Source organism: Chamaea fasciata, unplaced genomic scaffold (genome assembly GCF_029207755.1).
Source record: "Chamaea fasciata isolate MVZ Bird 193981 ecotype frontalis unplaced genomic scaffold, bChaFas1.0.hap1 SCAF_4, whole genome shotgun sequence".
Classification (NCBI taxonomy): domain Eukaryota; kingdom Metazoa; phylum Chordata; class Aves; order Passeriformes; family Sylviidae; genus Chamaea; species Chamaea fasciata.
In genome coordinates, this window is record NW_027094089.1 from 33,148,099 (window position 1) to 33,175,762 (window position 27,664).

General features: G+C 39.9%; 1 protein-coding gene across 1 annotated transcript in view; it reads right to left on the bottom strand.

Annotated features, from left to right (window-relative positions):
• The window catches only part of SCAMP1 (secretory carrier membrane protein 1), a 41,804-nt gene that overhangs the window by 8,276 nt on the left and 5,864 nt on the right, over positions 1-27,664 (bottom strand). Inside the window, exons 2-6 of the mRNA XM_066181259.1 lie at positions 20,773-20,850; positions 13,791-13,889; positions 13,409-13,520; positions 6,016-6,144; positions 244-403 (exon numbers count right to left, since the gene is read on the bottom strand). Of these exons, the coding sequence (XP_066037356.1) occupies positions 244-403; positions 6,016-6,144; positions 13,409-13,520; positions 13,791-13,889; positions 20,773-20,850 (578 nt within the window). The remainder of the gene's footprint in view (positions 1-243; positions 404-6,015; positions 6,145-13,408; positions 13,521-13,790; positions 13,890-20,772; positions 20,851-27,664) is intronic.

Below are 27,664 nucleotides of genomic sequence, written 5' to 3' on the forward strand. Positions count from 1 at the left end.
TAGTATTTTCAATAAATATTTTGTCTGTGACAAAAATGATAAGTATTTTAAAGGATACTCCTTAATACTACTAACTATTGGCATCTGTATTTCAAATTCAACAACTGAATTAATGCCAAACATAATCTTTGTTTCTAATGAAAGCACTTTAAAGGATTATCATCATGATAATCAAGCAAATTCTGGAATGATAATGCATTTTAACAAGTTTTTAAATATCCTAAGTCAAGCTGAAGTTGTTACCTGAAAGCTCCATAAAGTGGTCTGTACCAGCAGACAAAAGAACAGGGGGTAAAAAGCAAGAACCAGAGAATACTCAATCCAAAATCAACTCCTCGTGTAGCATCAACATAAAACCAGGCCAAACATCCGAAGATATTAAGAAACAGTGTCACTGTGTGGACTGTAGAAGCAAAGGCAAAATAGTCTTAATTAAGTTATGTTTAAACAATAAATTATTAGAACCGCTAAAGTTACACACTGCTAAAGTTATACCTGAACTTACAAACATTTTAAACATTTAAACAAAACAGCATTTTAAACAAAACTTCAGCATGCTGACAACACCAATAGCATCTCAAAACCTTCTGTAATAAATTGATTTTTATAGTTTTCTGAATTTCAGGTAAACCCTGTATTCATAAGTGAGAGCACTCTACATCAAAATTCAAGTACCACCAGCTACATGGCAATGAAAAATTGCCCTGTCGTAAAAATAAAACACTTTCAAACATTAAATTAAAAAAGTGGTTTCTACAGCTGCAAGAATTGAGTTTTTCTACAGTAATAACTGAATACAAATATTTATGAGATTACTGAATATTTTTGAGAGAAAGCTTAAAAATAATATAAATTTCATCACAAAATAATCCCTGTACCCATTCAAATTTGTAAACAAAAATTTCCCAAATAATCTTTCAGCAGAAAGCTCTTTGTCTTCCACAAAACAAAACAAAAAACCCCACTTCCTAAGAATGTTCTTCAGTAAAACATGGTCTGCAGGAAGCTGTTCTAGATGCTTTAATATATTTTGGATATTCAAACACTTCTTAGAACACTGGTCTTTCTTAGAACATCTGCCTTTTTGGTGGTCTGTGGTTAGCTCAATAGTATAATTTTCTCATTGGTAGACCTCGTAACACATTAAATATTTAACTTCAACTGAAGAAAATGCATTTGAATTATGACTTCACATTTTATTTCAATTAAGTTTACTTCTTAGAACAGAATAAGGCAATATTAAGAAACGTTACAACTACTACATTCATGCTATCTGGCACAGAAGTTAGTTCTGCTAGACTTCAAAGATGAGCATCAATTTCTCTCTTTGTTCAGCAATAACCAGTGATTCAGGAGGGATTTTACTGCCTCAGAGAACAATTTTTTTCCTTGTGGATCAGGATAAAGTAGGGTATTTATAACTGCACAAACTGTTCCTGACAGCAAGGATTTTTATTTTATTTAAGTTCAGAGCAACATTTTAGTTATTCTACAGGATGGTAAGGTTAACAGAACAGGCAAGATACTAAAGATTCTGAAAAAGAGAATGTTGAAATGCTTTGTTGGTGTCTTATTTGTTACTTGAGCTCTAAATCAACGCAGTGGGAAAGAACTCTTAAAAGCCAGATGCACAGATCATTACATAGAAGACTGATGAAACTGAAAACATTTCCTCAGATAAATAGATCATATTTTCCAGTAAGAGTTGCCAGAATCAAAACACTTTGTTCTTTTAAAAAAAGTCAATTATTGCACCAACATATCTTATATCATATAGCACTTCCCAAAGGGGTCAGCAGAACAACTCATTTCAGAATTTGTGTGTTTATGCCTCATAAAGCAAAAGACACTATACAAATTCCAGTTCCTGCCTCTCTTTGAGAAGTACTAAAATAGGGCATTCTCTCTTTTTCTACTCAGTAGTGGAACACATGGAGACCCCTATGTTACTAGAAACATCTGAATTCTGGTGGAGCTTGAACTTTCCCAAATGGCTTTTTTTTTTAATATAACTGCAATTATGGTAAAAGGACAAGTTTTGCAAGAGTTCAATCAATGCAGAAAAAAAAAAAATCATCACACCCACCACTGATACTAAAACAAGCAACGCAGGGGTCTGCTTCACTACTGTAACAGAGAGTCTCAGCTGTACAAAACAAGTATTAGCTATAGACAAAGACAGCAGATTTGACTGAAAATTTTCTCTTCACTACGCTTGCCTTTCACTCTCCCTGCTTGCTGCAAGGTACAGAAAAACATTTCTCCTTTGAGCCAGCACCCTCACTAAGGGATCTAGGGCAAGCTTAGCTCTTATATGAACAGATGTTTTTGTAGGTTCAGGGTAACAGTTTTAAGTACTTGCCTCAGCAAAATAAACCATAATACAAGCTATTAGAAAATAATGACCACCTGGGGACTGAAATCAGCTAGGGCTTTGGCAGGAGTCTGCAACATGCAATTTCTGTATGACAACCTCATAGCTATAACAATAGAGTAGTATGTGATTGAAGAAAGCCTTCTCATAGTTGGTGTGTAGAAGCAACTGAAGTTGAAAAAAAAGGCATTCATGGCAGAGTAAGAGTCAACAACGGGAAATTGCATTAGTTTAATAAATATTAATACTTGACTTCTTTTTTTGGATATAAACTTTCCTGAACAGAAGAATATTCCATATATATATTCCTTGACTTAATTAACTACAATTTATCATCCATAAATGTCAGAAAAGTGAGTTGCAGATAAAGACCACAAGTTGTATTGAACATATTTGGCATGTACATTATCAAGATGATTTTGCTATTCCATTTGAGATGCTATGAAAACAAATTTTTTTACTGAGTTTAATTTCAGTCATGTCTCATTAATTATATTCTCAGGAAACCTAAGTCCACATTAGGACATATGACTGCCACCCAGGACTGGAACTGCCTAAAGGCAGATGGGATGCCTATACAAGGGAGAGTTTTGAAGCCATAAGACAACTCACAAGGAAGGACTGGCTGGTGAAGTTTGATCACAAGTTACCTTGAAGCACCAAGTAGCTTCAGATGTTGTTTAGGCTTTTGTGCCTGGTCTGTTCTGCTTGCTCGGGAGAGACATGCTAACATGCCTTACAAAAAAGAGAATGATCTTCCACAGGGAAAAAGCAGACTTAGGTAACATACAATGAGCATTAAACAGTCTTGGATCAGCAAAGAAACATGTGCTATCTAAAATGTGAAAGTATTTTTTAAAAATCTCCTGATGCTACACACTAAAAAACACACAATAATATGGAGTGGACCAAGAGTGAGTCTGTATGACAGCAACCAGTCACACCTTGAGAAAACATCACCCACTAAGAAAGGCTGAGTGAACTATGCTAAGTAAAAGGAGATGACTAACAGGGATAAAAGCGTTTTCCATAACAACAGTGGATAGAACAGGAAACACGGGAGGAGAGAATTAAATTAATATACCAAGAAACATCTTCTAATTCTAAAGGATAGCAACTCATTAGAACAGGCTTGGAGGGAGTTTGTGTATATATACATATATACACACACACATATGCACCATCTATCATATCCTCAGACAGAGAATGATATGAAACTCTACTAAACAGAAAAATAAAAAAAGTTGGTACTTTCAGGGTATTATTTCTCTACCAGAATCTCTTCAGTTTGTAACTTCAAAAAAGAAATATTATTTGAAAAATCAGTGGTGTTTATTTGGTATATGCTTTCAGCCTGTGGGGAAAGTAGCTGGAAAACATGCTTTTGAGCCTGTTTTTGACTTTTGGCACAGTCAAAGAGACTGTGAGTGTGTCAAAGAGTCAAAGTCAAGAGACATTGTACTTGACACTGGACTCAATAATAGCACAAAAAGATCAAAAAAATCAGTGCTCAGTGCTAATGAGCTAGAAAAACTGTCATGAGCAAGCCCTTAAAGCACCAATGGTGACAAAGCCAAGATAGAACAGAAAAATTCCAATGGCAACTGTGAGAAGTCATTGCTAATTGATTCTTATAGTTCACAAAAACATGTGAGCACTCAATCAGTTTAAATAAAAAGTCTCCCCTGGAAAAAAAAATGTGCAAAGGTAAAAACCACATCAAAGAATTAGAAAACTCTGACTTCTGTTATAAAAGGAGAAAAGAGGGTTGAGTTAATGAAATAAGGATACGGAGTTGTTTTCCTATGAAGGGAAGAGCACATGAATCTTAAGTAATAAAGTTTCCTCAGAAATATAAAAACCAAGAATGATGATATAAAATTAATACTAACTGTGGAAACACAGAAAACTAAACTAGAAAGTTTGTTCCCAAGGCTACTACAAAGGAAAAGGACCTACTTTATAAAGTGCTGAGAATGCAGTACTAGATTTATCCAAATGTGATTATGTTCACAGAACCCCTAGACCTTAAAAGACATACAAAGTTCTGGAAGAGGAAATAAAATGTAGAGCAGCAAGCAGAAGCAGGTCTACTGTGGGAATAAGTCAATGAGAAATTAGCCAAGAGGAAAAATAGTCCATGAGAAATTAGTCAAACCACATAGACTGCAATCCTAGGAAAGAAAAGTTCCAAGGACTCATTCAACAGCCAACCCTAAGGGATGGGGTTCTATACCCAATCTTTTAAATTTTTTTTTTTAACTGTGAAATAGATTTTGTCTTTCTTTTCCTTTATTATGCCCTGATCCTGCCTTCCTATGTCAGAGAGTACCACCACTAAAGAGCAAAGAGTGCAGGATGACTTGTTTGAAACTTCAGTCTACCTAGAAGATTAGCTGTCATGCCAGTATAAAAGCACAGCTCCCATGTGTTTTGAAATAGTATTGCTTCTTCCTTTACTTGTTGCCGTAAGAAGGAAAACCAACAACAATATTAATAATCCAATTCTAACTGCCTAACTTCACCTCATATGTTAAACATATGTACTTTCAGAACTCAGTCCTGCAAATAGCCAGAACTGGTAACCATCCTAAAATTCTGATAATTTCCCATTAGATTTCATATACATCTAAATTATCTGTCAACTTTATGAGAATGACCAGTCACACGCTCTATAGTTGCTTATTTGAAGATGAACGATCCAGCAATGAACATAGAAAGCTGTAGATTATGATGAAGTGGAATTGATTTGATTCAATGTTGTCTGCTCATTTCATGTGTTTCAATTACATGCTTCAGTCACAGCAATAAATTACCAGAGTAACGTACAAAATTATGGAGATTTCGTAACTACATCTTAAGCTATGAAAGAAAGTACAGAAAACATCTGAAATCCACATCCTCTTAGAAGGCTAAAAACATGTTAAAGGCATCCAAGTATCTAAATCTTGCAATTTCTTTAGAGTCTGAGTATTTATTAGGCTTTTATGAATCGCAGTGGAGAAGGGAGAAGAAACAAGTGTGGCATCTGCACACTTGTTTATTCCAGCATTTCACCAGTCAAAACACAGGCCCCCAGTGAGGGCAAAATTAATCCTACAAATATGGTGCAGAACATTCTTGGCCTACAGAGGATAGTTTTAACATGGACTGATTTTTCAGCTAATTGACACTATTTCTTAAAATAGCGTAAAACGATATTAAGTCTGTGCTATAGATTAAAACCATATTAAACTATGTAAAACTATGTAAAACTATGTATATTAAATCAAATGGATATTATACATCTTGAACTCAAAAGTGTATTAACATTAATTGTGAGATTTATTCCTTAACATATAAGCTGATTTTTAAAACAGTAAAATTATTTCTAAGTTAATAAATGGTCAAAGTTCATTTTACAACTGGAGAAATTTAACCAGACAATTGCAATAAATTAGAACCAAATTGCCTTAGGATAATCCTCCTTTTTTCCAGTGGAAGCTTTTATGATGTAATTCAATACTTTTAAAACTGAAGCTAACATAAAATTTTGCTTCAACATTTGGCTTCTGGATTTGAAATAATTTTTCATTACAGAAGTTCCAAATATTACCAAGTTTGAATAGGCACTGTATTTTTCTTAAAAAGAAAATACTTACACATCCACAAATAGTACATAATCTTTACTGTCTTCTGGAATTCTACAGGAATGTCTACTGAAAAATCCTGGTAAAAACAAGGACCTACAGGAAAATTCTCAGGAAGAGGTGGCCAGTTATTTTTTCTACCTGCAAAAGAGAAAGTAAAGAAAAAAAAGGCCTTTATAATGTAGTTTCAGTCTCTGTATACTTGAAAGAGATATACATTTGAACTTGTTTGAACCGTTTAATGCATGAGTTTCTCAAGTGAATGGATAACTTGGGCTACCAGAACCCAAGAGTTTTAAGAGCAATCCTCAACATAAACTTCCGAAATGAAATACAAGTGTGGCCAGGTCAAGCAAAATACTGGTTTTTATCTACAGAAAAGACTGAGTAGGCATTTGACATTTCCTAAAAAGTAACAGAATTTTTCACAACACAGACATGGACAGAAAAAGAGTTTCTGAGAATTTCTTGACATTTAAATGAGTATTTCCCTAAAGTCCCACCATACTGATATAGTCTGTTGAACACAAAGATACAGAACTGAAAAGCATTTTTCATTTTCAGAATCCTGATATTTTTACTGTCAAAGCATCTCTAGTTTCCAATATGATATCCGGTCAAAACTAACCCAAAAGGCAGGAAGTCTCAAGAAAGACAATTACTGAAATGGTCTTTAAGTACCTTTTTCTAACAAGAATATGCCTTACAGCATCACTGTATTTTGATACAGTTGTGTGACAGAGTGAGGACACTGCAAAGGACACAGGACCAGACACTTGGACTTCCTGTGTGCTTATCTGATCACAGACTGCTGAACACATTCTGCTGAACACAAGTCATACCAACCACAGACTTGGAGATTCAACTGAGACAAACACTGCAACAAACCTTTGCCACAGCATTTCAAACTCTGGATGCAAGAGGTATATTAATCACCATGTGAACAAATGAATTAGTTGAAATAGGAAGCAGTACACTTTTATTAGCTCAAATGCAATGCCGCACAGAACCTGAGCAGACAAGGTCAAAGGCAACAAGCTGAGGTGACATACCAGCTTGAAGATCTTTCACTGCAGTAAATTAAGACAACATATGGCAACAGTGCCCTAAATGCGCAGCCAGCATCCTAAGGCAAATGAATGCAAATAGCCAGAGCATTGCGAAAGACCCTGCTCTCCAATCAAGACCACTCTAGGGTGTTTTCAAAGGAGACCAAATTACGGCATGTCCCTGGGATCCAGAAATGCGATACACGGAATAGTTCAAAGCTGTGCCAGAGCAGGTTCACAATGGACATCAGGACGCATTTCCTTACCAAGAAAATGGTCACACACTAGAATGGGTTTCCTAGAGGAGCGTACAATGTCCTCAGCCTGTCAGTGTTTCAGGGCACATGAACAATGCCCTTAAATAATATGCTTTAATTTACTGGTACTGAAGTGAGCAGGTAGTTGGACTATATGGCCATTGTCAGGAGGGGCAGCAGCAGCAGCAATCCAAGTGAGTTTGAGAGTGAGCATTAGATCAAGCTGTCCAGAGGTTTCTTGAGCTTCAGATCACCTCAGCAGCAGCCCAAAGCCCTATGAGGACCCAGAAGCTCTCACTAACCAGTCAAGTGTGGAGTAAGCATTACCAGGAACAGTCTGGGGGATTTAATCGGCTTTAAAGGAGCATGAGTGACCAGGACACAGTGTATCAAAAAAATGTGGTGTGGGAATTCATGCAGGAAGGCAAGCAGGGAGGGTGCTGCAATCCACAGGTAGGTCCATGACTCAGGTAAGTGCTAAGTGCTCTAGGTCTCTGCCATAATGGTGGGCACTTGCCTCAGGGTCAAAATGGGTGTGTCTACTGAGACAGCCCCAGAGAAGTCTGACTGACACATCCACTGAGGGAACTGGTAAGGAAAGAGACATGAGTACAGGTGGTAGCTTGCAAAGGATGCACAGATACTTCTCCAGGAGAAAAGGCCTGTGCCTGCGTGAAATGTGCATAGTTTGACGAACTGCTGCAGAAGGTGGACAAATTGCAACATGCTATGCAGTGTTAGAGGGACTGAAAGGGGGATAGAGAAATGGCTTCCCAACCATACACCTACAGTGGACATCACTGAGCGTGAGACACCTTGGATCCGAGTGACCCACAAATACAGAGCTCAAGCCCAATGTCTACCCTGCAACTTCCACACCAAAACAGATACAATACTTTAAAGGCTTTAGATGTCCATCAGCAAGTCCAACAAGGAGCAGCATCTGGACCAGCTGCACATAGTCATTACTGTAAGAAGAAACACTGAGTAATTGGGGTGGGTGACTCTTGTAGGGTCACGGAGACACCATCCTGTGATTGAGAGTCACAGGAGGTTAAGGTGGCCTAACAGAGACTAAGATCCATGATGCTGCTAAAGAGGGTAGCCAATTTGTCAGGAGCATGGGTCGGTACCTGCTATTACTTTCTCACATGGGTGCAAATGATACCACTAGCCAAAAAAATAGGCAGGATCAAGAAAGATTATAAAGTGCTGGCATGACAAGTGACAAACACTGGTGTCCAAGTCTTCTTCTCATCTATCTTCCTGGTGACAGAAACGGGGACAGCCAGAAGCCACATTGTGCAGACCAACTTCCTGGCTGCCATCAAGGTTTTGGCTTTCATAACACTGGTTTGTACTTAAATGAATGTTGCCTTTTAGGGAGGAATGGGACCTGTTTAAAAAAGGGCAAGAGAATCTTTGGCAGCATGCTGGCCAGTTTGGTGGGATGGACTTTGGACCACAGGACTCAGGGGGTGAGGTCCAAAGTCGTCATGATCATCCTATTGCTTCCTTCTAGGGAGGAGGTCACAGCTACCAGTGCAGATGTTCCTTGGCTACTTCTCACAATGAGAATCACAGGGCTAAATGATGTCAAGGGTGCTCACAGTTATAATGAATCCTCTTACACTCCATCTAGGGAATCTGGATGCTTGATTACCTCTCTGAAGTGCCTGTACATAAACACACAGCAGCATGGGGAATAAACAAGAAGCACTTGAAATCTGTGAGCAGTCACAAGGCCATCATCTCATTGCAATTACAAAGACATGGTACGATAGCTCACATGACTGGAATAATGTCATGAATGGTTATGAATTTCTTAGGAAGGACAGATCACAGAAGTGAGCTGGTGGAGTTGTTCTTCATATGAGAAAGCAACTGGATTGTATCAAGCTCTGTTCAGGGGCAGACAAGAGAGTTGACAGTTTATGTGTAGGAATTAAGGGACAGGCTAATATGGGTGATACTATTGTGGGTGCTTACTTATAGGCCTCCTGATGAACAAGAGGAAGTTGGTGAGGCTTTCTATGGACAGCTGGCAATAGCCTCACGGTCATAGGTCCTGGTTTTCCAGGGGATTTGGTTTGTGGGACAACAAGGCCCAGCACACACGGTCCAGGAAATTCCTGAATATCACTGAAGATAATTTTTTGATGCATGTGGTAGCAGAGCCAATGAAGAAAGACGTCTTGCCAGATGATTGCCTTGGGGTGATTTTATGATGATACTCTATTCCCTAATTGTCTGCTTTATTCCCAGAAATGACTGCTGTAGCTTTAAGATAAAACAGGGGGAGGGGCAGGGAGCCTTGAGCTCCTTCCTGGGTTTTATTCAAAGCATTGCTCCGGGGCATGTGGCTGTGGTGCAAACCAGGACATGACAGTCTTGCTTTCACTAGATTACTTTTTGCTAGCTTAAGCACAAAGCCGTTTTTTCTTCTTTTCTCCTGATCTGGAGGCTGCACCAAGAAACCTTTCAGTGGCTTTTTGGTTATTTTCTTGAACTGTTTCTGCTGTGTTTTTGGTTGGAGATCTGAATTGTTGAGACAGTAGATCACCAGGGGGCTGCTCTGAGCCCAAGACCTTGGGAAAAAAAGTAGAACCAACAAAAGAAAGGACACCAAAATCCACCAGCTTCATCTGCTGCAAGGAGGACAACAATGCCAGAAGTTCAACAGGTTCCCATCTGTTTTGCCCAAGTAGCAGCATGAACTCCATTTTCCCCTTCCCTGAGACAAAGGGGCCAGCTGTCATTTTCTTCCTTTCAAGCCACATGGGCACGTGGGGATTGAGGGGTAAGGTTCTAAAATTTCAGTATCTAGCATTTTATCAATCTTTTCTTTTTCTATGCCTTGTGGGCACCATGGTTTGTTTATAAACATTTTTTTCACTTTCATCCACTAGTATTCATTTCTTATTACAGATTATTCGTTTATTGGCAAAAAGGGATTACTGAAGCCCTTCTCTTTAGAGAAAACACTCATTCCAAAACATGTTCTCCTAAAATTTGTCTCTAAACTGAAACAATGATCAAACCAGAAGGAACTGGCTGAAGATGTGAAGGCTGAGGCCAGCCTCGGCTATATAGCAACCATGACATAGTGGAACTCAAGATCCTGTGTAAAGGAGGTAATGCAGCAACCAGGACTAGAACCCTAAACTTCCAGAGAGCTAACTTCAACCTCTTCAAAGGCCTTCTTAGCAGAATCTCATGGGTTAGAGCTCTAGAGGAGAAGAGGGTCCAAGAAAGCTGGTCAACATTCAACATCACTTCCTCAAGTCCAGCACATTCCCATGAGCAAGAAATTAGGAAGAGGGGGCAAGAGACTTGCATGGATAAGCACAGAGCTTCTGGTAAATTTCAAACACAAGGAAGAAATTTATGGGATGTGGGAAAAGGAGCAGGTCACATGGGAGGACTACAGGAACATCATCAGAGTATGCAGGGATGTGAATAGAAAGGCCAAGGCCCACTTGCAATTAAGTCTGTCAAATGATATCAAGGATAACAAGCAGAGCTTCTACAAGTACATTAACAGCAAAAATAAAACTAGGGAAAACGTGGGGTCATTGCTGAGTCAGATAGGTGTCCTAGTGAAGGAAGGCAGAGAGAAGGCAGAATTACTGAATAACTTCTTTCCTTCAGTGTTAACTACTGAGACCAGCCCTCAGGAATCCCAGACCTCAGGGCAAGGGGAGGAAGGCTGGAAAAAAGAAGACTTCCCCCAGTCATAAAGAGTTTGGTTAGAGATCAACTGTGAAGACTTCTAATGCACGTAAATCCACAGGCCCTGGTAAGATGCACCCACAGATGCTGAGGGAGCTGGCAGATGTTGTAGCTAAGCCACTGTTCAAGATCTTTGAAAAGTCATAGAAAACAGGAAGAGGGCCTGATCACTGAAGGAAAGTCAATGTTACTCCCATCTTCAAAACTGGCAAGAAGGATCCAGGAAACTACCAGCCAGTCAGCCTCACCCCCATCCCTGGAAAGGTGATGGAACAGAACACTCTGGAGGTCATCACAATGCATGTAGAAGAAATCAAGGTCATCGGGAGCAGTCAGCAGGGATTCTCCAAGGGGAAATCATGCTTGACCAATCTGACAGCCTTCTGTGATAGCCAGGCAGGATGGATAGATGAGGGGAGGGCAGTGGTTGTTGTCTGCCTCCACTGCAGCAAGGCTTTGGACACCATGTCCCGTAACATCCTCACAGGTAAGCACAGGAAATGTGGTTTAGATGAATGGACAGTGGGGTGGACCAAGGAGTGGCTGAATGGCAGAGCTCAGAGGATCAGGGCAAGAGAATCCAGCTGGACGCCTGTAGTCAGTGGTGTTCCCCAGGGATCAATATTGGGTGGTCTCACTCAATTTGTTTATCACTGGCGTGGATGAAGGGATCCAAGGTACCTCAGCAGGTCTGCTGATGATACAACTGGGGGAGTGGCTGATAGACCTGAAGGCTCTGCTGCCTTTTGGCTAGACCCTGGTAAGTTGGAGAGCTGAACAGAGAGAACCCTCATGAGGTTCAACAGGGGCAAGAGCAGGGTCCTGCACCTGGGGAGGAACAACCACAAGCACCAGCACAGGCTGGGGCTGCCCCACTGAAGAGCAGCTCTGCAGAGAAGGACCTGGGAGTTCTGGTGGGTCTCAAGGTGACAATGAGCCAGCAGTGTACCCTTGTGGCCAGGAGGCCCAGTGGGATGCTGGGCTGCACTGGGAAGAGTGTGGCCAGCACATCAAGGGAGCTGATCCTCCCCCTCTGCTGGGCCCTGGTGAGGCCACATCTGGAGTGCTGTGTCCAGTTCTGGGCTCCTCAGTGCCAGAGAGACAAGGAACTCCGGAGAGTGTCCAGCAAAGGGCCACAAAGATGATGAGGAAAGACAAGAGTGCTGGGCCTGTTTAGAGAAGACTGAGAGGGGTTCTTATCAATGCATGTAAGTATCTCAGAGGTGGGGGCCAAGATGATGACACCAGGCTTTCCAACGGTGCCCAGATACCAGACAATAGGAAATGGCAAAACTAAAACACAGTAAGTTTCACAGAAGAACTTCTTAACATTGAGGCTGGTAGAGCACTGGAATGGGCTTTGTGGAGTGTCCCTCTCTGGAGACCTACAAAATCCACCTGGATGCATTTCTGCTCCTCTATTACCTTCTCCAGGTGAGCCTGCCTTGGATGAGATGATCTCCAGAGTCCCATTCCAGCTCTCTTCCAATCACTATTCTGTGATTCACTGTATGCCCCTTCCAACTGAAAATATTTTATTCTATTCTACAGAATTCCCTGACAACCTGAATTACTAAGGAATTTTGCAATTTGGAATTGTAACACTGCATATTGAAAAAAAAAAAAAAATAGACCAGCATATGTGAAAATAAAAGAGAACTGTAGATAAAAGTGAAATGACCAGATCAACCTCACACGCAGTGGTTTGCTGTTTTGGGGTTTTTTTGAACTTCAGTCTGAAGTTCCTCCTTTTGGAAAGGAAGGTCCCCACAGATGTGCCTGTAGCAAAGCATCTTCAGTTAAGAGGATGTAAATCTTCTCACGCATGTGAAATTGCTGTAAAAAGCTCTTCATTTTGCACAGCACAGAGTTTGTGGCATACAAAAAAACTAACAAAAGATTAATAATAGAATAGATTTTTCGGCTATTTGTATAGAATATTATGTATGTAACACAGCAAAAGAAATAAAGTGTTTCAAACCAGAAAAGTTCTCCCACAGCTATAAATATTGACAGATGAGAAATCAAAGAGATGTTACTTTAGAAGTTAGTTTTACTTCATCTCAAAATGTTCCATTTCTATTGTAGTATTTACTCAGATGCTAATCTAGAATAAAAATAGAAGAGAATAATAGATGGAAGAGAATAACATGCTACAGAGGTCAGATTTAAAATTTTTTCACTGAAAATCTGAAAGGATAGCCCAGTTCATTCACTGTATGCATCTTCTCAAGGGAGAGAAACTTCCTTTTCCTGAAGATACTACAAAAATCCTTCTTCAATCTGCTTCAAAATGTCACTGTAAAATCAAAAGTTTCTCAGAGAAAGTGACATTTCTGAAATTTAAAGTATATTTTTCATGCATACCCCCTTGCTGATTGAGACTCTGCATTTCCCTTTCTCTGCGATCTAGTTCAGCTGCTTTTCTTTCCAGTTCTTCTTGACGCTTTAGCAGTTCTGCCTGGGCCAAGGCATGCTCCTGAACAAAACAAACATCACCAGAGATTGACAAAAAGTATGAATACGGCATAAATATTCCATTTTTCCTTTACTTTTCACTATAATTAAGCATCTCCATTTATGAAGACTGACCCAATATAGCACAAATTCACATATTACCAATTACTTAAAGGCAGAATTAATTTTATTAGGAAAGCAATGCTTACTTAAAAAATACAAAATTATTCCAGAAGCATATTTAAATAATTATTATTAAAAGGAACCTAGTGTCTAAAAGTTGCAGACAAACCTTTGCTATTTGTGTGTAAGAAGATGGTTCTTCTGTTGGTTTCATTATTGCTGGTTGAGTACTTGGTACATTAGGCATTTTCACATTTCCTGGAGGAGGCTAAGAAAACAAAAGACTATTATAGGGGAACATTGTCCTATTCTAATAAACTTCTTTTTATTATATCTGTAAGAATCAATTTAGATGTTTTAAAGGAAGTGCTACTGATATAAATTGAAAACTTGATATTCTGCTTGCAATACTTACAATCTTCAGAAAAAAGACATCAACTGAGTTCTGTGGTGCAGCTTATCCTGCACTGCTTTCAACTAACATTTAAAGAATTTTAGGAGCTCAGTAAAAATAAACAGAATTTTAATTTTGTTCAGACATGGATATTAGTACAGCCAGTTACTGTTTCTGAGAATTGGAGCATTTAAGAGTCATCTATCTGAAACACAATGTAATTTATTAATAATGTCTTCCAGAGCCTTCTACTTAACTAGAGAAGTAATGTACCACATGAAACTTTCAAATTCAAGATCCATTATCTATTCCTTGACTATTTCACGAATTTTTGCTAGGTATCACTCCAGAATTTCTGCTAGGTTGATATTTGTGGTAAGAATACAAACCCAGCAAAAGTGGCATTTCAGGCACTGTATGCAGAGGATACAGACTTGCTGAAATATAGTAGTATTTATTTGATTAAGTACAGGAGAAAAGTGCATATTTTTGATACTACTGTGTTTTCATACTTAGCTTCATAATGTGTGCACAGAAAACAAAGTTGTAGTGATCAAAATGATCTAAAACACTGGAAGTTCAATATGGCTTTAATGTGCTTTTCCAGGTTACTGTTCAAAGATTACAACAATGCACAATAGGCACGGGTATTATAAATCATCTACAACAGATGAAGAACCTAGAACCTAGTGAAGACCATCACGATGACAGAGTATTTCAAGTTGAAAGGGACCTACATGCATCATGGAGTCCAACTCCCAGCTTAAGCTGGTTAAGCAGGACTTACCCCTCGTGGACCAGTTCTGGCTCTAATGACTGTATTGTCACTCAAATGTTTTTCCGTCGCTCACAGAATAACCTTCTCCATAATTTTACCAGGCACTGGAGTGAAATTTATTAGCCTGTAATTACCAAAGTCCTCCTTCTTAGTCTTCATGAAAACTGGGACAACATTTGCCAGCTTCTAGTCAACTGATACCTTTCCAGACTCCCAAAACCATTGAAAAATAAAATGGAGAGGACTTAAGAGATGATCAGCCAGCTCTTTCAGTACCATGGATGAATTCCATCAGGCCCCATTGACTTAAGTGCATTCAGTTGGAGCAGTAAATCTTGAACAACTTCAGGGTTTACAAAGCCCCCAAGTCACAGGACTACAGTGGCCCCTGGGCCCATCACTGCTGCTATAGACAGAGGTAAAAAAGGCATTCAACATCTCTGCTCTGTCCACATCCCTAACTGTGAGGTGACTGACCTCATCAAGTAATGGACTAATATTATCTCTGAACATCCTTTCGCTGCTGACCTTTTTAAAAGGCCATTTTGTTGTCCACCACAGTGGTGTTCAGCTTGGATGCTCACCAAGCTTTAACCACACAAATCTCCTCCCTGCAGTGGCAAACAGCACCTCTGCAGCCCTCCTGCGTCGTCTGCCCTTGCTTTTAATGCCCAAACACCTCCCATTTTTATTTAAGCTCCAGGAAAAGATCCTTGCTCAGCCAAGTCGGCCTTCTGCCTCATTTCTTTGAATTACAATACTTCGAAATGGCTAGGTCTTGAGCTTTTAAAAGATGGCTCTTTAAAAAATCACCACCAGGCTTTTTAAACTCAGTTTGCTCTAAGACTTCCTGTCAAAGTACTTATTTTTATAACCCTCATCAAAGCTGAGAAGCAAAAAGAATACCACAGCTACTTACAATGAAGCAACAGAAGTATTCAAATGCCTTGGAAAATCATTTAGCTCCCAAAATAATGCTCAACAAAAAGCCCTGCAAAACACAGCTGTACAGTTTGGGATTTTCCTAGAAGTGAGAAGCACTGAAATTGTATCAGTGCACTCTCAAGCTCTAGCCCTGTGCTCACAACCTGGGCTGCATCCCAAGACGCTTAACTAGAGGCAGCCCATGTCAGGGGAGACAATTCTGCCCCTCCCACCCTGCTCTCGTGACATCCCTACTGGATTACTGCATCCAGCTCTGGGGCCCCCAGTCTAAAACCATGGACACAGTGAGTGCAGAGGAAGGACATCAAGATGATCAGAGGAATGGGGCCCCTCTCCTGCCAGAGGACAGAGAGTAGGGTTTGTTCAGCCTGGAGATGTAACAGCACCTTCCAGTACCTGGAAGACAGCTTGAGCTTGTGTGCCTCCTGAGAGAGACCCCAGAACAAAGAAGTCCCTGGGCTTTTATACCTTCACAACCTAGGAACTCATTCTTCACATGCTTTTTATGCACCCTGCATATGCCTTTTAGTTCCATATGATTTTTGAAGTGGGATCTACCAGTTCTTTACAGAATTCTTTATGTGTAGCTGTTTCTATCAGGACAGACTGCAGCTTCAGTTGACAGCTGCAGCTCCTTAATCTTTCAGTTTGCACTTGTATTAGAGGCTCCCTTCAGAAAATCAAGTAACAGTTAAAGAATAGTTCAACTTCCCAAGGTGGAAGCTTGTAGTTTGCAGCCTAAGGTTTCAGCAATAGTCAGGTTAAAAATAATCAGAATACAGTTTAAAAAATCCATCTAACTAAACTTGTTTTCAACGGCTGACTGGAAACAGGTGTTCAAAAGTTCTGTCTTGAACTGACTTCCTCATACAGATTAACTTTATTTACTGGGGACAGGTTAAAACTTCCAGAAGAAGCCAGGAGTGGACGATCACTTTGGTTTCTAACAGATTTCCGTGTTTTTCTGCCATGTTCAGATGAAAGATGGAAGGATAGGGAGCTACCTAAGAATTTGCTGGACAAAAAAAAAATCCATTGAAATACATCTCTTGAAACGACAACAGAAAATCCGACTCCACTAATGATTTTTTTTTGCAATCTTTTAATGCAGCAATTTGAAATTAGTTGCTATATGCATTATTACGTATAGGTATATATGGGTATATAGGCTTGTCTATATACACAGCGTGCTCAGAGGATTTCAAAACTTAGAAGCAGGAAGAGATTAAAAAGCTCTCTTTAACATAATTTCATCAAATGATGAAGCAGAAATACTAATTGTAAAATCTAATTTTCACTGCTGACCTTCAGAAACATGACAAAAGATACAATGTAATCTCCATGGAGACTGTTGAAGCTGGAGACAAAACCACTGAAGATCAGCCAAGGGTATTTAATCTTGACATTTACATCATTCCCTAATTTTTTTTTTTTTTTAACAATGAAAAAGTTGAGACAGGTTTTGAAATCTGATAAACATAAAGAAAAAAAACCTAACGAAACTCCTGAATTCTACTGTTGGATACTCAGGTGGTAACACATGCAACCTAAAATCTCCCACACCTCCTTGCTCTTCTCCATATATCTTAACATGTTATATTTCTACCATGGAAGGTGAAAAATGAAAAAAAAGTCAAGGCACAGAAATACCAGAAGTGAGTAAATAAAATGACGAATACTGAGAAAAAGTAGGATTTACTTTCTTTCCCCCATCCCATCCTATATCCAAAAAAGACTGTTAGGAAGAGCCTCTCCTGACAAAGGGAGCACAACTGAGATAACGTAACCATTATTAGTACTCAGTTTGAAGTCACTTTCTCACAGAATAAACATCCATTGAGATCCAGTCTGGATTTGAAATGGAGAAATATTTTTGCACTCTAGCATACCTTATCAACCTCCATTTGGAGAGAATGGGGAAAGAGTCACTAACAGCAGGCTGGAAGGAGACCTCAAGGACATCTAATCCAACCTATCTTAGCAAAACCACAGTCTAAAACAAGATGGCCTAGCACTCTGTCCAGCTCAGTATGAACGCTACAGAATCCAACACTTCCCTAGGGAAACCAGTCTAGGCAAGTTGTGGATCAGGTTGTTCTCACTGTGAAACATTTTCCTCTTGTGTTCAATGGAATGTCCCCAGCAGTAATTTTTACCCATCACCTCTCATCTTTCACACGTGACTTCTTGTAAAAATGAAGTCTCCATCTTCTCTGTAGCCTTCTTCTAGAGGCTGGAATATGGAATTAAGGTCTTCGCAAAGACTCAATTTCCCAAATCTGAACAAACACAGTTTCCTTAGTCATTCCTCACATGGCAGGCTTCCCAGGCCTTTGATTGTGTTTGTGGCCCTTCTCTGGATCCTCTCCAGCCAGTTCACATCTTTTTTGTACAGCAAGGATCAAAACTGAATGGTGTGTTAATTCTAGAGACTGCAGGATACCACGTTGCTACAACCACTACAAATCTGGAAATTAACTCCCACCAAAACTCCCTGGATGCTTTTGCTCTGAGCAGCACACAAACCACAGAGTGATTTTTATCCCTGTCTGATGGACATCAGACAGGGATACTGACAGACACTTGGCTATTTCCCCAAGTCTAAAAATCATGGACCCTTCTTCTACCTCTGTTCATCCAGTCTTATAAAGGCATTCAGTTCCACTGTCTCTTCCATTACTCCTGTTGCACATATTTTTTTATAAACACATTGTATCCTCTCCTCTTGCATACAACACTCTTAGGAAAAGAGAGTGCTTGGAATTGTGAGTATATCCTCAGGTACATTCCTTCAAATGCATATAATTACAGAACAAATACTCTTATGTTCAACATCCACAAGACACAGAGGAAGAGGAGTAACACATAAAGGTTGATTATTACTGCACTCTCAGTTTTATTGTTTCAGTCTTGCTCTTGTCAAGAAAACCTGTGGAAGTCCTTTAACTCTGCAGAAAAGTGTTCATTCAGTGGACATTTTTTGTTAATTTGTAAACATGCCATAGATTATTAACTGAATCACAGTGCATCATAGATCTGACCATCAACTTAAACTTCCTCCATCCCCCCAGCTTTTTGAGTGACATCTCTAATGAACAATTAGAATTTTTTATCCAAGCACATCTGACTGTTCAAAGCCAGATAATCTTAGCCATACGCTTCCGTTCTCCTTTTCCTGCAAAGCTGCATATTGAAGTAAGTACAGAAGTAATAAAAAAAGTCACAGTAGCTCGAGATTACATTTTTTTTTAAAGAAAGATCGACTTATGGTCAATACAAAGCAATTTTGAAAGTCTTCAAGCTTCATAAAACTAAATCAAACAAAATTTCTGATACTGTGACCTAGAAGAAAATAATTTTGGAGATTTACTTAACATTGTTGCTAGCTGTAGATATTCTGCCTTAAACAGCTGATCTAAGGCACACCAAAACCAAGCTTCCTTCAAAGAGAATTTTAGAACGGTATGAAACCTTACTGTTTATTGCTATGAGAATCTGCTCTCCCTGCCCCTACTGTTTCCCATAATCTTGCTCAAGTTATAACCAGCGACAGCTGTAATTGATCCACCAGGTCATGAAGACTGCATCCAGCTCTTATATAGGTTTTGGCAGAGACAGGTAACAGAACCCAAGGACAGATCTGAGCAATGCGCCCACCTAACCATAGTGCTAGTAAAGATTTGACTCAAGCCAAGCTTGGAAGAAACTAACTTCTGTAATCAATATGCAAATATGACCATAAATCAGTCATCTTACTTCATAAATAGTGCACAGCCCAGGGCCCCTTGAGCTCTCTCACACAGCAATAGGCTGCACACCAGGACCTCCCTTTGAGCAGAGACACATCTCGTTACCCCTTGAGGCAGAGGAATTCCTTTCCACAACAGATTTTCAGTAATTGACACTAAACTTTGAAATCTTAGCTAACTGATAGAAAGGACTGATTGTACACATGTAGTCCTTTAGACATATATCATAGACAAAATTTGGGACAATGGCTGGATCCAAACACACCCAAACACCCCTCAGGAAGGAGTCCAGAACATAACGGGGCCCTTTTCAAACCTCATGACTAAACAGAAGGGCCTTCTTGACAGCTTTTTCTGACCATGTCCTCTAGCAGTAATCAAATGTACCTCACCACTGAATCTTGTTAAACCACTTCACTACCAAACTTTGCATTTGCTACGCAACTTTGTTAAATTGCTGGTTTTCACCAATTAACATAAGCTCCTTCTCTTTCATGAGTGAATTTGTCACTTCATCCATGGCATTGCAAATACTCCAATAGGAACACTCCCTAAGAGCACTACCAGATTTGTCATAAAAAGACTGCATTTTAAAAATACATCCATTATACTGACAGACAATAAGCAGCCACACATTTTGATAATCTTGCACAAGATCTTCACGATCAAAAGCAGCCACTGAAAATGTGGTTACAGTATGAATTTACTATCCTATTTCTTGTATTCCTCCCCACAACGGAAAAGAAAACCACAAAGTATATTGAAACTATATAAATTAGAGATGTAAAACAACTGTTTCTTTGACACACATTTTTTCCTGTCACTACTGCACCACTCTTCAAAGCCTGTGGACTGTTATTTAAACACAGTATTTTCCTTATTCTGAGCAGCATTTTCACTAAGTGAAACAGAAATCAAAAGCAAAACCCTGGGTAAGTGTGCCACCCTCATAAGCTTCAAAGGTAGTGAACTGCAGAAAACCACAAGGACAGACTATCAGAAGCCTGGAAAAACAGTAAAAAGAAGTTAATAAACACAGGAAAAAAACCCCTCAGTTCTGTTTTGGTTCTCTTTCAGAGGGCCATTCTTCCTTAACAAGTCAAAGCTCTCTGAAATCAGCCTTGCCTAAGCAGCCTCCGAATACTTAATGGATCTGTCTATTCTTACACATCTTCCACTACCTGTTGCTAACCCATTATACCTTCTACAACCTCAGTCCCAACTCTGAAAATAAAACCTCACAAATAAAAGATTAACAGCATGATTAAGAAATAAACGTGCTTACTGTTCTTGAATCAGAGAACGGATTGTACTCATCAAGCCCCGGAGGAACATTTCTTGTCACTTGTGTAACAGAAGGATCCTAGAAGAGGAAACAGTTGTGTAAATCTGTGCGCATGCATATAATCAAAAAGTCGACAGCCACATCATTATATGATCTAAAAGTCAGGTTTTTTTCAAAGTAAAAAAGGTTTATTTTCACTAAAGAAGTCTGCAAACATCCACCTCTTTATTTTCAAACTAACACAATTTCATCCAGAGCTTCTTAGAAACCTATTTTACATATATACGTACCTATACTGTTAACACAGTGTAACAGAAACCCTGCCTGTCATATATTTGATTTATAACGAAAAAAGCTCAGGCCAGAGCAGGGAAAAACCCCTTATCCTGCTCCATTGACACAACGTGGGCTCCACACCTATACACTTGAAAAGCACAAGAGAAGAAAAGTTTTCTGCAACCCTTGGACTTCCCTACCCAGAAGTACATCCAACCCCATCAAGAACAGAGAAAGCATTTCATAAAAACGAAGCTGAAGAAACGGGGTCCCATAATGCCAAAAGCACTTCTGATTCAGCTTCTACCTGAACGAGTAAAATTAAGGGAAAAAGTTTCATTTTTTCTACCTCAATAAACTGTACCGCAAGAAAGACTTCCCGAGATTTAGCCTGAGAAAACAATTTCAAGAATGAAACACATCTCTGCGCTACAGACAAATAGGCTTTGCTCTGCAGAAGAAGGAAAGTGCCCACCACAATGGACCACATCAACTAGGTTTGAAAAAACCTGCACTTATTCCTTGGGACTCTTGGTTCTACCACATTGTTTCTGTGTCTTAAAGTTTTTGAATTTTTAGAATAAAACAATGGATAAGAGGTAAGCTTTCTTGAAAATCAGGAAATCCATTTATTCAATACCGTTAGCTACATTTATATTTACAGAAATGTACAAACGTACGACATTTTATACGTACACCAAACAAAAAAAGAGCTATATGTATGCTATTTATTTTGTAACTATTATGTTTAGATATAGATATTTTCTCATTTCCAACAGTCTGGTTCAACATTATAAAACAAACTGGAGCTGATAAAGACTGAGAAGAAAACAAATATGTATTTATATATATTTAGAGCCACAGTCCCTTTAAAGTCAGATACATTTAAAACCTTCACGTGCGACACAAAGAATAACAAGAAGAGCTTGTTAGTCTGCATATTTCTGTTATTTCTGCATATTTCTGCACAACAGGTTTGTTATGCAGAAAACGAAGGTCAAAAATGTTCACCCCCAACAATGCAGCTGGTAACAATGGAAAACTGGTAACAATGAAGGAAGGTTGAGGTGTTCAACATTTTTGCCTCAGTCTTCACAGGCAGCCTCTCTTCCCACACTTCTGAAGTGGATGGATGACAGGAGGAGAACAGGGAGAATGAAGTAGTAGCTATTGTAAGAGATCAGGTTCATGACTGCCCAAGGAACTGGAGCATACCCCAGCCTGTTGGACCTGACAAGATGCATCCCAGAGTCCTGAGGGAACGGGCTGATGTAGTTGCCAAGCCATTCACCGTGACATCTGAAGAGTCACTGCACTCAGGGCAAGTTCCAGGTGACTGGAAAAGGGGAAAGATGGTCGTCATTTTTAAGAAGGGTAGAAAGGAAGACCCTGGGAACTACTGACCGGTTGGTCACTTCTCAGCCTGGGAAGATGACGGGACAGATCCTCCTAGAGGCTGTGCTAAGGCAAATGGAGGGCAGGCAGGTGATTGAGGACATCAGTGACAAGAGTCCCCCAAGAATCTGAACTGGGAGCCGTGTTACTTAGTATCTTCCTTCATGACAGACAGTTTTGAGTGCACTCTCAGCACATCTGCAAATGACCCCAAGCAGCATGGTGCAGCTGCCACACCTGAGGGATGGTATGGCATCCAGAGGGACCTGGACAAGCTCTAGGAGAGGGCCCATGGGAATCCCACGATGTTTAACAAGACCAAGTGCTGGTGCTGCACCTGGGTCGGAGCAGCCCTGGTATCAGCACAGGCTGGGGATGGACAGGTCACAGCAGCCCCGCCCAGAAGGACCTGGGGGTGCTGGAGGGTGAGAGGCTGGACATGACCCAGCCATGGGCACTGACAGCCCAGAGAGCCAAACGTGTCCTGGGCTGCATCCAGAGCAGTGTGGGCAGCAGGGCCAAGGAGGGGATTCTGCCCCTCTGCTCTGTTCTGCTCTGCTGAGAGCCCACCTGCAGTGCTGCATCAGCTCTGGGGTCCCAGCACAGGAAGGACATGGAACTGTTGGAGTGAGTCCAGAGGAGGCCACAAAGATGGTCAAAGGACTGGAGCACCTCTCCTACGAAGACAGGCTGAGAGAACTGGCGTTTTTCAGCCTGGAGAAGGCTTAAGGGTGACTTAATTGTGGCCTTCCAGTAGCTGAAGGGAGCCTACAAGTAAGACGGAGAGAGATTTTTACAAGAACATCCAGTGACAGGAATAGGCACAGGGATTCAAACTGAGAGTAGGTTTAGACTAGGCATTGCAAAGGAATTCTTTACTGTGAGGGTGCTGAGACACTGGCACAGGTTGCCCAAGGAAGTTGTGGATACCCCATCCTTGGAAGTGTTCAAGGCCAGGCTGGATGGAGCTCCGGGGAACCTGGTCTAGTGGAAGGTGTCCCTGCCTATGGCCGGGGGCATGGAACTAGATGACCTTTAAGCTCCCTTCCAACCCAAGCTGTTCTATGATTCTGTTAACATAAATATTTTTGGGAAAAAAAATACAGTAAGTGACTTATCTACACTTAAGTAAGTGCAGATAACACAGAAATTATTAGGCTAAATAAAATAAACATCAAATTTAAATGCAGAATCTGCTTGCTTAGAATCAGCATCTATTATGGCCTTAGCTTAGTCTTGTTAGGAACTTCATCTGCAGATGCAGGAAGAGGACTTTCCTAACGGTCGCAGTCACCTTATTTACAGCTAGGAAAAAAACCAGGGCAGAACACCTATCAGTTCTAAAATCCAAAGGGACAGAGCAAATGAGAACAAGTCTGATTTTTCCAAAGCTATACTCACATGATTGTTCACAGGAGGCAATTTAAAAAGTTGACTACAAAAAAGCTTAAGAAAAATCATTGTCTCTAAAATGAAGAAATAATAAGTCGCATATATTTTAAACAAATTCATGTACATAAACATACTTAAAACACTCTCTGGTCACAGACCACTTTTCATTAAAGCATATATTTAGTTGCAAAGCAGTATTTCAATGGTCACTGAACAAGAATCACGCTTTCTAAAGATGTATACAAAACAATGTTAAATGCAATTCAACATCAGCTTTTTTATGTTTGACTCGTCTTTAATTAGTTTGTTCAAAATAGCCATGCTGCTGAGTCTCCCTCACAAGCCTGCCACAGTTACCATGCTAGACTCAAAGACATTGTTAGAACTAAAATACCACCAGGTCTTGTATAAACTGGTAAACTTATTAATTGTTACCGTGTTCCTCGCTAAAATAGTTATCGCAAAATACTGTGCAGATGAAGAACAAAAAAGAGGGAAAACATGGTGTGGTGAGTATGTTTCTTGTCAAAATTCGACTAGGAATTACTTGAACTGTTGACTAGAAAGGTACATTAAAAATACTGGAATAATCAAATATAACGTTGGAATTACACACTGGTTTACTAGACTCATCAGTACAAGATCAAAAACTACAAAGTTAAAACAAAGTTAATATAAATAAGACAATTTCGTAACTCAATAAACAGAAGAGTAAAAAGCTGTATACAGCTGAAAACTTTTATCTTATAGTGGCATGTCTACTATAGCCAGCAGCAAAGCCTCCAGACTAGCTGTTCACTCACTGCTCTCGGCAAGGGGATACGGGAGAACCGAAAAGGAAAAAGCAAATAAAACTTGAGGTTGTTACGAAAAAAGACAGTTTAAAGGTGGGAGGGGAGAGGGGAAGGTAGAGGCAAAAAAAAAAGACAACAAAACCCCACAAGGCATGCAAAAGCAGTCGCTCACCACCTCCCACCAATGCACACATGCCCATTCAGCTTCTGAGCAATGGTTGCTTGCTACAGCTCCCCCCCAGTCACCACCACCTCCAGCGCCGCTGCCAAGCGCGATGCGATGCAGCACTGCAAGATCCCTCTGGTCAGCCGGGTCCTGCCCTGCCCCCTCCCAGCCTCCTGCCCACGCCGATTCCCTGAGGGAAAGCAAAGTGTGCAGCGGAGGTGGTTTGGGTGCAGCAACGTGCAAGCACATCAGTGCCTTTCCAGCACTGTTCTGGTCACAAATCTGAAACACAGCACAACGGACTGCTGTGAGAAAAATTAACTCCGTCCTAGTCAGACCTAGAACACCTACTGCAGTCTTTACATGTTAATGTCCATTAGCAGAGCACAAAACGCTTCGTTTACACTTTCACTATGATGCCCCTTTCAAAAATGCTCTCATGTAATTCCCTTCCACAGGAAAATGTTCAAGTGTAGACACGTGCAATTTGTGATTGCTAACCATCAGCCACACGGTCAAACGGTAGGTCTAATTACTATCACTTGAATAGCACTTAGGATTTTAGGTTGAATTAGCTGCTTAAAAAGTCTGTTTCAACACTGAACTTGTGTTTGAAGAGTGCACTGCTAACCAACTGTGCCTGCAGACCATAAAATCAGTTACCTGAATAACCACCATGTCAGACTCATGAGACACCCACTGAACAGCAGCCATATGGAAAAAGCATGGAACAGCGGTCAAGTCAAATTCAGAAGCACAACTGTATTCAGAAATACAACACACAAACAAAAATCTCTCGAAAGAAAACCTTTTTTTCTCAGTGTTTTAGAGAAGACCAGAGTCAAAAACTCCTCAGATCTCTTTGCACTGACAAATAAAAGAAAACATATGCTGAGACAATCAGGTCTCAGCACAGTCTTGGCACTCGAAAAGAAGTTCAACACTTAAATACACGCAGTGATTAGAGCAGGAGACTTTATCAGAAGTCCATTCCCACTTGGAATTAACGGCTGCTACACTGCCACATATTGCTGTTGTTTGCCAAAGCAGCAGCAGCTCTAAAAAAATCCTGAATGAGCCAGAGGACATTCAATAATAGCTCCATTCAAGTAAAGTGTAATAACCCAGTAAAGGAAGAAAATTACAGTTGTATTGAAAAACTCAAATTGAACTCCACCACTGCAAGTAGCATTCAAATTCTGCTTTCGGAAAACTTGAATTATACAGTCTGGACTTCACCAGAAGTTTGTGACACAGAAAGACTCAAGGATAAGTAAACCAGGCATCATAGGAAAAAAGGAATGTTATAGCTGAAGGAGCCAAGTACCAGCCCGGAAATTCATCTCTCCTAGAACTCATTCATTGCTAGAACTGCCCTCAGCTCTTCACAGTCAGAGTGCCCAGGTTTAGGTGCTATTCTGATTGCTCTGAACACCTACAGTGCATGGAACGACTGATATCAACGGCAGCTACACTCCGTATTTCAAAACACTACTAACAATATTTCTGAAGAGATTAGACCTAACATCCCACAAAGCACAAAGAATTGTTTTGAATCATTTACCTTACACTCACTGCATCTCATTTTAAAAATGGAGCAAATGCCAAGTCATCTAAACGCAGTGATGAAAACTGTGAAGCACTCATATTCACTGCTGCAGAATTGAAAAAAAAAACCAAAAAACAAACCATTGAATTTAGAAACCGTTCAGGGTTTGAATAATGAGTACAGACAAAAAATGTTGTGCAGGATGACATACTCAGAAAAAGTGGCATTTACATGAATGCTATCAAATTTCTGGGTTGCATGACATGCATATTCTACTGGTTAAAAACAGCAAAAACTAATATTCCACAGAAATAAGTGAATCTATGCTGTAATAATTTATTTTCCATCTCTGATATTCCACCCAGCCGTATCTCACCCAACCTCGTGCCAGTTCAAACCCAGAGCTTCTGATCCTTTTATTTATTAGTCATACAATCACAGAATTAAAAACAGACCATTTTTCACATCCAGCTACTGCAGCTATTGGTACCTTTAAGTCACACAGTCATTTCAGATGACATTTTCAAGACCTGAATTAGTTTAGAAGACTGCAGTTTTAAGAAAGTAGCGCAACTTAATTTAGTCATTTTCCACCTAAATCTTTCCTTTTACCTGCTTCTTGCAGTCTCTCTCCTGTAACATCAATTTCAAAAGGAAATATTAACACCTTTCTTTTAATCCCAACAAGGCACGTACAAACAGCAAGCCATTTTTTATGCCAAGGATGGAAAAGTCAGAAAAAACACCTCAGAGAAAAGTAACAAGAACTGACAAAACAAACACAGAAGAAACAACACATTTATATTTCATACTGGCAAGAGCGCCCATAGAACCACTGAAAACATCGTCTGTGCCAAGCTAACAAATTATGCTCACATCACTCAGATATAGATAAAATTAACTGAATTTCCAGTCATCACAGAGGGCATACAAAGACAATTAACTACAAACACTAATGTTTAAAACAGAGCAGAATAATCCATTCTACGTGAGCTTTTACAGCTTTTTAAAAAACAGAACTGAAGCAAATAGACCTCTGTTGTCTAGGAGACCAAAACTAGTCATCAGCTACCAGCTTCACTAACACAGAAGACACCACCAAATTAAAGACTGAGGAAGTAAATGCATCTGGATGTGGGTCCAGAATTGTTCCACCACCGGTAAAATACTGCTATAAAATACATAATGTAGTAATAATCTGAAAAACACCATCAGCTAAGCTTACATTGTTAGCTGTGATTTTGATTTTAGTGAAGAAAATAGGGTGAACTAGGAATCCGCCCCTCCAAACTATCGTTCATGTTGCTGAAAAAGCTTTTC